The following is a 14305-nucleotide window of genomic DNA, read 5'->3' as shown; positions in this document are numbered from 1 at the left end:
CTTTGATTTTCCACCGTGTTTCATGTTCTCTCAATTCTTCCTCCGATCATTGAAAAGTACAGCACTGTCTGTGCCGAATAGTAGGCGGTAAAGCCTTTTAAACACCACTATCATATCACCCTCCACCACCACCCCTGGCACCATTCCCTACCGTCCTCATTGAAGCACACACACAATTGTGGATGTGGAGAGGATGTTTCCACCAGTGGGAGAGTCTAGGACTAGAGGTCACAGCCTCAGAATTAAAGGGCGTTCTTTTAGGATGGAGATGAGGATAAATTTCTTTAGTCAGGGGGTGGTGAATCTGTTGGAAATCTTTGCCACAGACGGCTGTGGAGGCCACAAGTCAGTGGATATATTTAAGGCAGGGTTAGATAGATTCTTGATCAGTACCAGGTGTCAGAGGTTATGTGGAGAAGGCAGGAGATTGGGGTTCGGAGGAAGAGATAGATCAGCCATGATTGAATGGCGGAGTAGACTGGATGGGCCGAATGGCCTAATTCTACTCCTTCCTTATGACCTTATGATTCAGCAGCCCTTGTGTTTTAAAAAAAAAATCCGGCCTTGCACTTCCCTTTTAAACTTTGCCCTTGTCCCCTTCATGCTATGCCCTCTAGTCTTACATAGACAATAGGTGCAGGAGTAGGCTATTCGGCCCTTCGAGCCTGCACCGCCATTCAATATGATCATGGCTGATCATCCAACTCAGTCTTGTTCTAGTCTTCTTAAACCACTCCGTTTTGCCGTTACTATTCTGTTATATAATTGTGTGGTACAAAACTTTGGTACAAAAGCAGTAGTAATTTTGGAGATAATTGGGAAGTACACAACGGGATTTTATTCTCCACGCTGCAGATGATCTGTAATGAGGGAAAAAACAATATTTTATCCAGAGACTTTACAGCACAATTGACTCTTTATCACACTTCTGAAAATGTCACTGCAAGGAACAAGCGTGGCCTGTGAACCCACGTCAGGCCTGTCACACGGGCTTATTTATGCATAGGCTGCCTTAAGTCCATATTCCTTTAACGAACAAAAAATTATTAATTCCACCCTTAAATTTTTCAATTGGCCCATCATCAACAACCTTTTTGGGAAGGGAAGGCAGCGTTTCTACTGACCATTATATCTAGTTGTTCCTCCTGAACTAACTTGTGAAGAAGGGTCCAGACCCAAAGCATCGCTTATCCATGTTCTCCAGAGATGCTGCCTGACCCGCTGAGTTACTCCAGCACTCTGTGAAACGTCACCTATCCATTTTCTCCACAGATGCTGCCTGACCCGCTGAGTTACTCCAGCACTCTGTGAAACGTCACCTATCCATGTTCTCCACAGATGCTGCCTGACCCGCTGAGTTACTCCAGCACTATGTGAAACGTCACCTATCCATGTTCTCCACAGATGCTGCCTGACCCGCTGAGTTACTCCAACAATCTGTGAAATGTCACCTATCCATGTTCTACACAGATGCTGCCTGACCTGCTGAGTTACTCCAGCACTCTGTGAAACGTCACCTATCCATGTTCTCCACAGATGCTGCCTGACCCGCTGAGTTACTCCAGTACTTCACGTTGTGCTTTGCAGAAGGTTGTCGAAGTAGAATTGTCACTTTGTGAGTGTGTAGAATTGGAGGTCTCCAGCGATGTGTCACAATGATGCAGTGGGTCACCCAACACAGGCGGAAAGAATTCAATGATCCTGGAATATTTTAAAGCAGCATTACTGATATGCACTTAAGTCTATTAAAGCTCTGTTCGATATTCTGTAATACCAAATTGATTGATAGCTGAGCACGAGTCTAGGTGCACTGAGTAAGCAGATTACAGCAGTACCAGCGCTTGTTTGTTGCTTGATGATGCATCTATGCAGATGCTCAATAAAAAATGCAACTTCCAAATGCCTGGGGACGATGTTCACTTCAGGATAGCTGGGGAACAGTGATTAGTGCGAGCGGGTACTTAAATCAGAAGCAACCTGGAAATGAACCAGTCACTCATATGTAGCGTGTGTTGGTTTATCTTTTCTGCTGTTTCATTGATCAGAAATTGGCTCGTAAAGTTCCAACGTTGTTTTCTGCTTGTATTTCAGATGCCTGTTTGCTCTTACTACCTCAAAGGAATCTGCAGCAACAACAACTGCCCTTACAGCCACGTGTATGTGTCGAGGAAGGCAGAGGTTTGCAAAGATTTCCTGAAGGGATACTGCCCACTGGGAGCTAAGGTACATAAAACCTTCATTGCTGGTACTATGCACGTATTGCAAGGCCTGGTTCAGCTGTTGCAAATAAAACACTTGTTTAAGAGGCACTAAGTGCTGGAGTAACTCTGCGGGACAGACAGCATCTCTGAAGAGAGGGAATGGGTGACGTTTCAGGTCAAGACCCTTCTTCAGATACAGTCTGAAGAAGGTTCTTGACCCAAAACGTCACCCATTCCTTCTCTCCAGAGATGCTGTCTGTCCCGCAGAGTTACTCCAGCACTTTGTGTCTATCTTCGGTGTAAACCAGCATCTGCAGTTCCTTTGTACACTTTTCTAAGAGGATGTTGCCAGGACTTGAGGGCCTGAGATATATGCAGAGGTTGAGCAGGCTAGGACGATTCCTTGTAGCACAGGAGGATGAGGGGCGATCTTATAGAGGAGTACAAAATCATGAAAGATTGGGTAAATGCACAGACTCTTGCCCAGAGAAGAAGAACCAGAGAACTAGGATTTAAGGTGAGGGGGGAAAGATTTAATGGAAGCCAGAGGGGTACCTTTTTCACACAGAGGGTGGTGGGTGTATGGAACCAACTGCTGGAGGAGTTAGTTGATATCGTAACGTTTAAGAAACATTTAGACTGGTAGCACATGGGTAGAGTTGCTGCCTTACAGCGCCAGAGACCTGGGTTCGATCTTGACGACGGGGGCTTCATACAGAAAAGCCTGCGTGGGTTTTCTCCGAGATCCTTGGTTTGTTCCCACACTTCAAAGATGTACAGGTTTGTAGGTTAATTGGCTTGGTATAAATGTAAATTAGCCCTATTGTGTAAGGTCGCGTTAATGTGCAGGGATCGCGGGTTGGTGCGGACTCAGTTGGCCGAAGGGCCCGTTTCCGCACTGTCTCTAAACTAACCTAAACATGGATAGGACAGGTTTAGGGGGATATATGGGCTAAATACAGGCAGGTAGGACAAGTGTAGATGGGACATGTTGGTCAGTGTGGGCAAGTTGGGCTGAATGGTGTATATGACTCTATAAAGAGCTCTAGACCTCAGCTGGTGTTGTGTGAAGTTTACACATTCTCTCCTGACAAGGTTCACCAGGTTAATTCCCGGGATGGCGGGACTGTCATATGTTGAAAGAATGGAGGGACTGGGCTTGTAGACAATAGGTGCAGGATTAGGCCATTCGGCCCTTCGAGCCAGCACCACCATTCAGTGTGATCATGGCTGTTCATCCCCAATGTATATACTGGAATTTAGAAGGATGAGAGGATATCTTATTGAAACATATAAGATTATTAAGGGTTTGGACACGCTAGAGGCAGGAAACATGTTCCCGATGTTGGGGGAGTCCAGAACCAGGGGCCACAGTTTAAGAATAAGGGGGGAGCCATTTAGAACAGAGATGAGGAAACACTTTTTCACACAGAGAGTTGTGAGTCTGTGGAATTCTCTGCCCCAGAGGACAGTGGATTCACTGGATGAAGTGAAGTGTATGAAGTACAATGGCTAGAACTGTATTTCATCCTGAGAAAGCAAGTGTTGATGTTGGATAAATTAAATGGCCACTTGGAGCTGGATGTAGTCACGGTTTATTGCCATCTCCTCCCTGCCTGTGGATAATGCAACTCATGGTTGTGTGAGAACCACACTCTTTCTTGTAGCGTGCAAACTTCCTCGCTGTTGTGCTTACCTGAAAAAGGGACTAAATAGCTCTACAATTCAAATGAGGCAATTATTCACCAAGTATGTTTTGCAACATACAAGGAACTTCATTGGCCAGGTCAGTCATGCAATTAAAAGCAACAAATCACTCAAAAACACATTTTGACATGAACATCCACCACAGTGACTCCTCCACATCCCTCACTGTGATGGAAGGTGAAATAAAGTTCAAGTCCTTCCCTTTTGTTCTTCCTCGGGAATGTGGGCCTCGAGCCCTCCGTTGACGGGACGGTCTTGACTCCCGTAGCCGGTGGTGTTCGGCCCTCCACGTCGAGGTGTTCAGCTCCTGCATCGGGGGGTTTGTCAGCTCCCCCGCGCTGGACGATCAAACCTCGCATCGGGGCTGGACGAACTTTCTGCGGCGTTGGAGCTCCCGACTAGCCTCTCCCGAGACTGCGAGCCCTTGATGGCAAGTCCGCAGGCCGCGGTGGGAGCGATCCCAGGCAAGGGATCCGCTCCGATGTTAAGTCCGCGCACCGCGGTGGGGCTCACGACAGTCCGAGGCGGTGGTAGGACGCAGAGCCCGGAGAATGTGATCCGAAAATTGATCACCTCCGGGAAGGTAAGAACCTGAAAAAAAGGTTTCCCCTGATCCCCCCCCCCCTCCCCCCACATAAAACATACTGAAGTACATTAAATCAAACTTTTAACAAACACTAAACATAACTTTTATATTCTAAATGCCATGTGGTTGCAGTAAGATGAAGAAGATCGTTTGCATTGCGTTGCATGATTTCATTGCGCCAGGGATGTAGATTTTGTAAAGATGATGAACTCCATTTGCCTGCACGATTCTTCCCCTTTTTCCATAACATAATCCAGTTGGATGAAAGATGGCAGCTGATGCAGTAGTCAGGGTGGCACGGTGGCACGGCGGTAGAGTTGCTGCCTCACAGCGCCAGAGACCCGGGTTCACTCCAGACTACGGGCGCTGTCTGTACACTCTCCCTGTGACCACCTGGGTTTTCATCCGGTGTCCCAAAGACATACAGGTTTGAAGGTTAATTGGCCTCTAAGTTACGAGGACAGAGCTAGTCTACGGGGTGGCCGCTGGTCGGTGCAGACTCGGTGGACCGAAGGGCCTGTTTCCGTGCTGTATCTCTAATGTACCTTTAGTTAGCTGAGTCCGTGCCGACCAGCGATCCCCGCACACTAACACTATCCTACACACAAGAGGGACAATTTACACTTATACCCAGCCAATTAATCTACAAACCTGCACGTCTTTGGAGTGTGAGAGGAAACTGGAGATGCCGGAGAAATCCCACGCAGGTCACAGGGCGAACGTACAAACTCCGTACAGACAGCGCCCGTAGTCAGGATTGAACTCGGGTCTCTGGCGCTGTGACTAGGCGGATGTGGAGAGGATGTTTCCACTAGCGGGATAGTCTCGGACTAGTGGGCATAGCCTCAGAATTAAAGGATGTTCCTCGAAGAGCCGAATGGCCTACTCCTACTTCTATTGTCTATTGTTTAGGGAGGAGATAAGGACGAATTTCTTTAATCAGAGGGTGGTGAATCTGTGGAATTATTTGCCACAGAAGGCGGTGGAGGCCAAGTCAATGGGTAGATTATTGTGTAAGAAGTAACTGCAGGCTCTGGTTTAAACCAAAGATGGACACAAAAGCTGGAGTAACTCAGCGGGACAGGCAGCATCTCTGGAGAGAAGGAATGGGTGACGTTTCGGGTCGTGGCCCTTCTTCAGATTCTTGATTAGTACAGGTCAGAGGTTATGGGGAGAAGGCAGGGGAATGGGGTTAGGATAAGTCAATATAGATCAGCCATGATTGAATGGCGGGGTAGACCTGATGGGCCGAATGGCCTAATTCTGCTCCTATCACTTATGAAGATGAATAAGAGCAGAAATGGCCATTCAGCCCATCGAGTCCACTCCGCCACTCGATGAAGGCTGATCTGTTTTTCCCTCTCCGTACCACACTACATATAATTCAGAGTTCCAGTATCTGCAGTTGAGAGGGATATGGGCCAAATGCAGACAAATGTGACTTGTGTCATCTTGGTCAGTATGAATGAGTTGGGCCGAAGGGCCTGTTTCCGTGCTGTATGACTATATGACAATCACTTACAAGTGCTGACTATATTGTTTTTATAGTTGTCCAATAAAAAACAGTGGGTTTGGACAGAAAAGGCCCCGTCTCTGCAGTTAGCAGAACTATAAATATCTATGCAGAGCGCTGATCTGGTAAATATTTTCCCAAAGAGTCTAAATGCCATTCTGGGCCTTCAGTGGGTTAACTAATATTCTCCAGACAACACCAAAAGTGCTGACTGTGGTTACTGACACGGTGTTAAACTGTTGTAGAGAGCCCCAGAGAATTCACACAACCTTCACAATCAAGTGGAAATTACTCATGGTCTGATTCCATTTCACAACGCATCCATTCCACTGCCATTCTGCCAACAAACCGTGTTCCAGACCGAATTTACTAAAATATTGCACTTTTCTTTTGTCTTTCAATCGCTGTGATTGAAAGATAAATCTGGTTGCGCTTTTGAATTGTTACTGATACCAAATTACTGGCTGGCTTAGACATTGCAGGACACTGGCTTAGTCCACACTTAGTGTGTGTCTCTCTCTCTCTCTCTCTCTCTCTCTCTCTCTCTCTCTCTCTCTCTCTCTCTCTCTCTCTCTCTCTCTCTCTCTCTCTCTCTCTCTCTCTCTCTCTCCTCAACCTCTAGACTTTGCTCTCAGTTGTGTCCTGCTCTCTCTGTTATCCAATGCATCTTGTCCGTGAAGCAACCAATGATGGCACTGTCTAAAGACACAGAGTGCTGGAGTAACTCAGCGGGTCAGGCAGCATCTGTGGAGAACATGGATAGGTGACGTTTCACAGAATGCTGGAGTAACTCAGCGGGTCAGGCAGCATCTGTGGAGAACATGGATAGGTGACGTTTCACAGAGTGCAGGAGTAACTCAGCGGGTCAGGCAGCATCTGTGGAGAACACGGATAGGTGACGTTTTGGGCCGGGACCCTTCTTCAGTATTATCCCACTACACCAAGGCAAAGGGTTGTTCTTCAGCAGTTGCTCCAAGCACTGAACAGTGGTGACAATATGGAGAGAGCTGCCAGAGGCAGGTACCATGACAGCATTTGAAAGACATTTGGACAGCTGCATGGATGGGAAAGGATAGTGGGATATGGACCAAAGAGTGTAGATGGACCATGTTGGTTGGTGTGGACGAGTTGGGGCGGAGGTCCTGTTTCCGTGCTGTTGAAGGAGTGTGGGGATTGGCTGAAAGGTAAGCTCTTGGGAGATTTTTCAGTGTTTCGTTTCAGTAGCAGTTGGTTTAAAAGCCGGGCGGAACCAGCCCAGAGTTTGTCAGCGGGAGCAGCTGTTGAAGGAGTGCGGGGATTGGCTGAGGAATCTAATTCGCAAATTGGTAAATTGGCGAATTAGGCAATTAATCAGCCAATATAAGCAATGTTTGCTCGAGGGGAGAGGCCTGTCGGGGAGCGGCCTTGTCGAAGGAAGTGCGAGTCTTCGGCTCAAGAGTCTTCGGCGAGGAGGCTGAGGAGAGGAGACTGCGGCAACGGTTGGAGAGGACGAGACGCGGGGAAGGCATGATGGGTAAGATGATTCAGTGTGATGCTTGCAGGATGTGGGAGGTCAGGGGGACTGATGGTGCCTCTGGCTGCTACAACTGTGGAATGTGTGTCCAGGTTCAGCTCCTGAAGGACCATGTTGGGGCACTGGAGAAGCAGCTGGATGACCTCAGGGCCATCCGGGAAAATCCTGGACAGGACCTACCGTGAGGTTGTCATGCCAAGGATGCAGGAAGAGCGAAGGTGTGACTGTGAGAACGAGGCGTATGCGTGGAGTGGAGGAGACCCCAGTGGCTTTTGGGAGCTGTTGGGGCAGACGACGCTTCCAGTCCGAGCAGCGGATAGGTCGTGGCTCAAATCCTAGCGATGAGACTCGACCGGCGAGACCAACGTCGGGCAGCGCCATAGTGGTGGGTGACTCCATTGTCCGAGGTGCTGACTGGACATTCTGTGGTGGCAGGCGAGACTCGAGGATGGTCTGCTGCCTTCCTGGTGCCAGGGTTCAAGATGTCACAAACTGAATTCAGAGGGAACTGAATCGTCGAGAGAGAGAGAAGGTGAACAGCCGGCAGTAGTTGTGCACGTAGGCACAAACGACATCGGGAAGAAGAGGAAGGAGGTTCTCCAACATGACTTCAGAGAGTTGGGAAGAAGACTGAAATGCCGGACTTCTAGGGTGGTTATCTCTCTAGAATTTAGGAGATTGAGGGGGGATCTTATAGAAACTTACAAAATTCTTAAGGGGTTGGACAGGCTAGATGCAGGAAGATTGTTCCCGATGTTGGGGAAGTCCAGGACAAGGGGTCACAGCTTAAGGATAAGGGGGAAATCCTTTAGAACCGAGATGAGGAGAACTTTTTTTCACACAGAGAGTGGTGAATCTCTGGAACTCTCTGCCACAGAGGGTAGTTGAGGCCAGTTCATTGGCTATATTTAAGAGGGAGTTAGATGTGGCCCTTGTGGCCAAGGGGATCAGAGGGTATGGAGAGAAGGCAGGTACGGGATACTGAGTTGGATGATCAGCCATGATCATATTGAATGGCGGTGCAGGCTCGAAGGGCCGAATGGCCTACTCCTGCACCTAATTTCTATGTTCTATGTTTCTATGTTATCTCTGGATTGCTTCCAGTACCTTGTGCTAGTGAGGACAGGAACAGGGGATCTGAATGTGTGGCTGAGGGGCTCGTGCAGGGAGCAGGGATTTAGATTTATGGACCACTGGGATGTCTTCTGGGGTAGGGGTGACCTGTACAAAAGGGACGGGTTACACCTTAACTGGAGGGGTACCGACATTCTGGCAGGCAGGTTTACTAGGGCTACACGTGTGGGTTTAAAGTAAATAGTAGGGGGGAGGGATTGACAAATTGGAAGTATAAAGATGGAGTTGGAAGCGGAAGTGACTACAGGAAAAATTACAAAAGATTCTCGAATTAATGGGAAGGAAAGCTCGAGAATGGACAACTGAGTAAAGTCAGGGCCGATGTGAGAAGGGAATTGAATACGGAGGTCAAAGTGCTGTATGTGAATGCGCGAAGTATAAGGAATAAGGTGGATAAGCTTGAGCCTCCGTTAGAAACTGGCAAGTATGATGTTGTGGGAATTACAGAGACATGGCTGCAAGAGGGCCAGGGCTGGGAACTGAATATTCAAGGGTAAACCTCCTATCGAAAAGACAGACAGGTGGACAGAGGGGGTGGGGTAGCTCTGTTGGTGTTTTAATCTACAATTAGAGAGGGAGAAGGGTAGATCGGAGGTGTCAGGGTTACAGTTGAATAAAGGGGACTATGGGGCCATGAGGGAGGAGCTGGACAAAGTTGACTGGAAAGATACACTAGCAGGGATGCCAGTGGAACAAAAATGGCAGGTATTTCTTGGAATAATACTGAAGGTGCAGGATCAGTTCATTCCAAAGAGGAAGAAGGATTCCAAGGGGAGAAAGTAGCAACCGTGGCTGACAAGGGACGTCAGGGACAGGATAAAAATTAAAGAGAAGAAGTACAACGTAGCAAAGATGAGCGGGAAGCAAGAGGATTGGGTAATGTTTAAAGAACAACAGAAGATAACCAAAAAGACAATACGGGGAGAAAAGATGAGGTACGAAGGTAAGCTAGCCAAGAATATAAAGCAGGAAAGTAAAAGCTTCTTTAGGTATGTGAAGAGGAAAAAATTAGTTAAGACCAAAGTTGGACCCTTGAAGACTGAAACAGATGAATTTATTATGGGGAAAAAGGAAATGGCAGATGAGTTGAACAGATACTTTGGATCCGTCTTCACTAAGGAGGACACAAACAATCTTCCTGATGTACTAGTGGCCAGAGGATCTGGGGTGACGGAGGAACTGAAGGAAATCCACATTAGGCAGGAAATGGTGTTGGATAGATTGATGGGACTGAAGGCTGATAAATCCCCAGGGCCTGATGGTCTGTATCCCAGGGTACTTAAGGAAGTGGCTCTAGAAATCGTGGACGCATTGGTGATCATTTTCCAATGTTCTATAGATTCAGGATCAGTTCCTGTGGATTGGAGGGTAGCTAATGTTATCCCACTTTTTAAGAAAGGCGGGAGAGAGAAAACAGGGAATTATAGACCAGTTAGCCTGACATCGGTGGTGGGGAAGATGCTGGAGTCAATTATAAAAGATGAAATAGCGGCACATTTGGATAGCAGTAGCAGGATCGGTCCGAGTCAGCATGGATTTACGAAGGGGAAATCATGCTTGACTAATCTTATGGAATTGTTTGAGGATGCAACTAGGAAACTGGACAAGGGAGAGTCAGTGGATGTAGTGTACCTGGACTTTCAGAAAGCATTCGATAAGGTCCAACATAAGAGATTAGTGGGCAAAATTAGAGCACATGGTATTGGGGGTAGGGTACTGACATGGATAGAAAATTGGATAGCAGACAGGAACCAAAGAGTAAGGATTAACGGGTCCCTTTCAGAATGGCAGGCAGTGACTAGTGGGGTACCGCAAGGCTCGGTGCTGGGACCGCAACTATTTACAATATACATCAATGATTTAGATGAAGGGATTAAAAGTAACCTTAGCAAATTTACAGATGACACAAAAGCTGGGTGGCAGTGTGAACTGTGAGGCGGATGCTATGAGGATGTAGGGTGACTTGGGCAGATGCATGGCAGATGCAGTTTAATGTGGATAAATGTGAGGTTATCCACCTTGGTGGCAAAAACAGGAAGGCAGGTTATTATCCAAATGGTGTCAAGTTGGGAAAAGGGGAAGTGCAACGGGATCTGGGGGTCCTTGTTCATCAATCACTGAAAGTAAGCATACAGGTACAGCAGACAGTGAAGAAAGCGAACGGCATGTTGGCCTTTATAACAAGAGGAGTTCAGTATAGGAGCAAATAGGTCCTTCTGCAGTTGTACAGGGCCCTAGTGAGACCTGGAGTACTGTGAGCAGTTTTGGTCTCCAAATTTGAAGAAGGACATTTTTGCCCTCAATGCAAGTCCAGGAAGCAATCTGCAGATAACCACCCTAGAAGTCCTGTTTTTCAGCCTTCTTCCTAACTCTCTAAACTCACGTTGCAGAATCTCCTTCCTCTTCTCCCCGATGTCGTGTTAGCCCACATGCACAACTACTTCCGGCTGCTCACCTTCCCTCTCGAGGATGTTCTGAAGTCGGCCTGAGACATCTTGAACCCTGGTACCAGGGAGGCAACAAACCATCCATGAGTCTCGCCTCCCGCCGCAGAATCTCCTGTCCGCATCCTCGGACAATGGAGTCACCCACCACTATGGCGCTGCCCGACGTCAGTCTCGCCAGTCGAGTCTCATCGCTCGGATTGGAGCCACCGACATGTCCGCTGCTCGGACTGGAAGCGTCCTCTGCCCCGACAGCTCCCAAGAGGACGTACCACCAAGAGGGGTCTCTTGCACTCCTCTTTCTCACACTCACCCATCTTCGCTCTTCCTGTATCCTTGGTGTGACTGCCTCACTGTAGGTCCTGTCCACGAAACTCTTGTTTTCCCAGATGGCCCTGAGGTCACCCAACTGCTTCTCCAGTTCCCCAACACGTCCATTCAGGAGCTGCTCATGGACACCATTTCTGCAGGTCTAGTTGTCCGAAGCACCAGCAGTGTCCCTGACTTCCCACATCCTGCAGGAAACACACTGCACCAACTTGCCAGCCATTTCTTCAGCGTACAAAAAAAATCACCAGTCCTCCTTGCCTCTGCCTCCTCGCTGAAGACTCATACTTTACTCACCGAGGCACTTCACCTCAAGGCTGCTCCCCCCAAGAGCAAGCCCTGCTTTTATTTGCTCTTCAATTAACTAATTAGCTAATTTACACATTTGTTGACCCGTTTTTAAATGACCCGCTCTGGGAAAACTCACCAAGGCTTTAACTTCTTCAGCCAATCCCCTCACTCACTCCTTCACCTGTTGCTCCTGTGCCGACCTTGAAGGTATATGTCACGGGGAGAACGGACAAACTCCGTACAGACAGTCAGGACTACAGGTCTCTCCGTTGCCGAACCAGCAGGTCGAGGAACAGCTTCTTCCCGGCGGCTGTCACTCTACTCAACAACGTACCTCGGTGACTGCCAATCACCACCACCCCCGGACACTTATTATTATTTATTCAAATCATTTGCTATGTCGCTCTTCCAGGGAGATGCTAAATGCATTTCGCTGTCTCTGTACTGTACACTGACAATGACAATTAAAATTGAATCTGAATCTGAATCTGAGGATGGAACCCGGGTCTCTGGCACTGTAATAGCCCTGTCCCACGGTACGAGTTCATTCCAAGAGCTCTCCCGAGTTTGCCCTGATTCGAACTCGGAGATTTACGGTAATGGCCACTCGTCGGTACTCGGGGCTCTCGTGGACATTTTTCAACATGTTGAAAAAACTTCACGAGTCTTCCCGAGTTTGCCTGCCGTTAGCGAGTCTTCCCGAGTACCTGCCGTTAGCGTAACGAGCCGCTAAGAGACATCCCTGAGCTCCGAAAGTACCCGCTACGTTCATTCTCCGTGCTTACCACAAGTTTGAATTTTTTTAAACTCAGCACTTGGAATTAACTCGTACCATGGGACAGGGCTATATGGCAGCAACTTTACAGCTACAGCCGCTCTCGAAGCTAAAGGTGTCTACAATTAGCTAGCTATGGTTAACGCAGGAATCTCTCATGAAATGTCGAAACAAGAAACTGCAGACGCTGGTTTACAAAAGAAGACACAGAGTGCTGGAGTAGCTCAGCGGGTCAGGCAGCATCTGAGGAGAATCATGATCGGTGACGTTTTGGGTTGGGACCCTTCAGCCTATTGCCAGCTACAAGTAAACTGACTACACTTACAGAAATGCCCGCATCAAAGACCACAGTAAAGTGACTGGGAACAAAACCAGACGACAAGTGAAGAAACTTTATTTTTGCACAGCTCGTTGTCACTTGGACTGATGGTGGGATCATATTTCAAATAGAATTAGATTATTGCTGGAAGAAAAGAAATGTACTGGGCATTAGAAAAACGTACATCATTTGATTCATTGATTTTTATGTGCTCTGAATGTTATAACATTAAATACTCCATTTATATTTGAAAAAAAAAGACACAATATGTTGGAGTAACTCAGTGGGTCAGGCACGTTTTCTGGAGAATGTGGATGGGTGACGTTTCAGGTCGGGACACCACTTATTACTCTGCCGTTCCTAGTTTCTCCTACTTGTACTGATATCCTCACCAAACTCTTGTCATCTGACTATATCTTTTGCTTCTATCTAAAATCTTAAAAGTTTAAAATGCCAATACCAGGGTCTTATTTGTTATTGTCTTTATGTTCAGAAGCTCACATGATTGGAGCAGAATTAGGCCATTCGGCCCTTAAAGTCTACTCCACCATTCGCTCATGGGTGATCTATCTTTCCCTCTCAACCCCATTCTCCTGCATTCTCCCTGTAACCCCTGACATCCTGGTCTTGACCCTTGTCTTGGGCCTACTCCATGTCCTTTCACCAAGGTCCTCGTGATTTTATAGCATTCGTCCGAATTAAAGTGTTGAGAGAGAGGATAGCTGGTTGCTGAGTAATTTGATGCTGACCCTGGCAATCATAGGATCAGTGGCATGTTCACAGGATTCTCTCCCCGAGCTCTGATGAAAGTTTCACTGCAAATGCTGCTACATTTTCCAAGTTCCAGCCAACATTTTAGGCTACCAGTCCTTCTCAGTCTGAAGACGGGTCTCGATCCGAAACGTCACCCGTTCTTTCAATCCAGAGATGCTGCCTGTCCCGCTGAGTTAATCCAGCAGTTTGTGTCTATCTCTTGTATTTTAAAATACTCTTTTTTAAAATCCAAACTGTATGTGTTTCAAAATGTATTTTTGGATATCATTTGCAGATGTGCATGCTCGGTGCTATTTTTACTGTAGAAGACGTATTTCAAATATATCCAGTCTCAGCGTGAACTGTCGTTGTGATTTAGCACTGGTTGAATTACAGCTCTGTCAACCAATTGGGCACTAACTATCTGTGCTGCGACACTCTGTACCATCACCAAATCCGGTCAAAAGGTCAGATGTCCTCATTAACCATCCACATGTGTTTCTCCAATCTTCCCCGCGCCATTTACTGGCTCTAGCTCTTCATTTCAACCAGTTTACTCCATACAATTCAAAGCCCCAGCATTTTGTGTCTATCTTCAGTGTAAACCAGCATCTGCTGTTCCTTCCTACACAAATTAAAAGATAAAACATTTTATAACATGAAGGAAGGAACTGCAGATGCTGGTTTAGACCGAAGATAGACGCAAAATGCTGGAGCTTCTCTGGAGAGAAGGAATGGGTGA

The 14305-nt window shown here is 47.3% G+C and overlaps 1 protein-coding gene across 1 annotated transcript in view; it reads left to right on the top strand.

The window, feature by feature from the left end:
* Positions 1-14305, top strand: part of zc3h3 (zinc finger CCCH-type containing 3) — a 169441-nt gene that overhangs the window by 124323 nt on the left and 30813 nt on the right. Inside the window, exon 9 of the mRNA XM_055633573.1 lies at positions 2092-2223. Coding sequence (XP_055489548.1) covers positions 2092-2223 — 132 coding nt within the window. The remainder of the gene's footprint in view (positions 1-2091; positions 2224-14305) is intronic.

The sequence above is a fragment of the Leucoraja erinacea genome, chromosome 4 (genome assembly GCF_028641065.1).
Source record: "Leucoraja erinacea ecotype New England chromosome 4, Leri_hhj_1, whole genome shotgun sequence".
Classification (NCBI taxonomy): Eukaryota; Metazoa; Chordata; class Chondrichthyes; order Rajiformes; family Rajidae; genus Leucoraja; species Leucoraja erinaceus.
The sequence above is the reverse complement of the archived record's forward strand: the minus strand, read 5'-3'. Positions and strand labels throughout refer to the sequence as shown.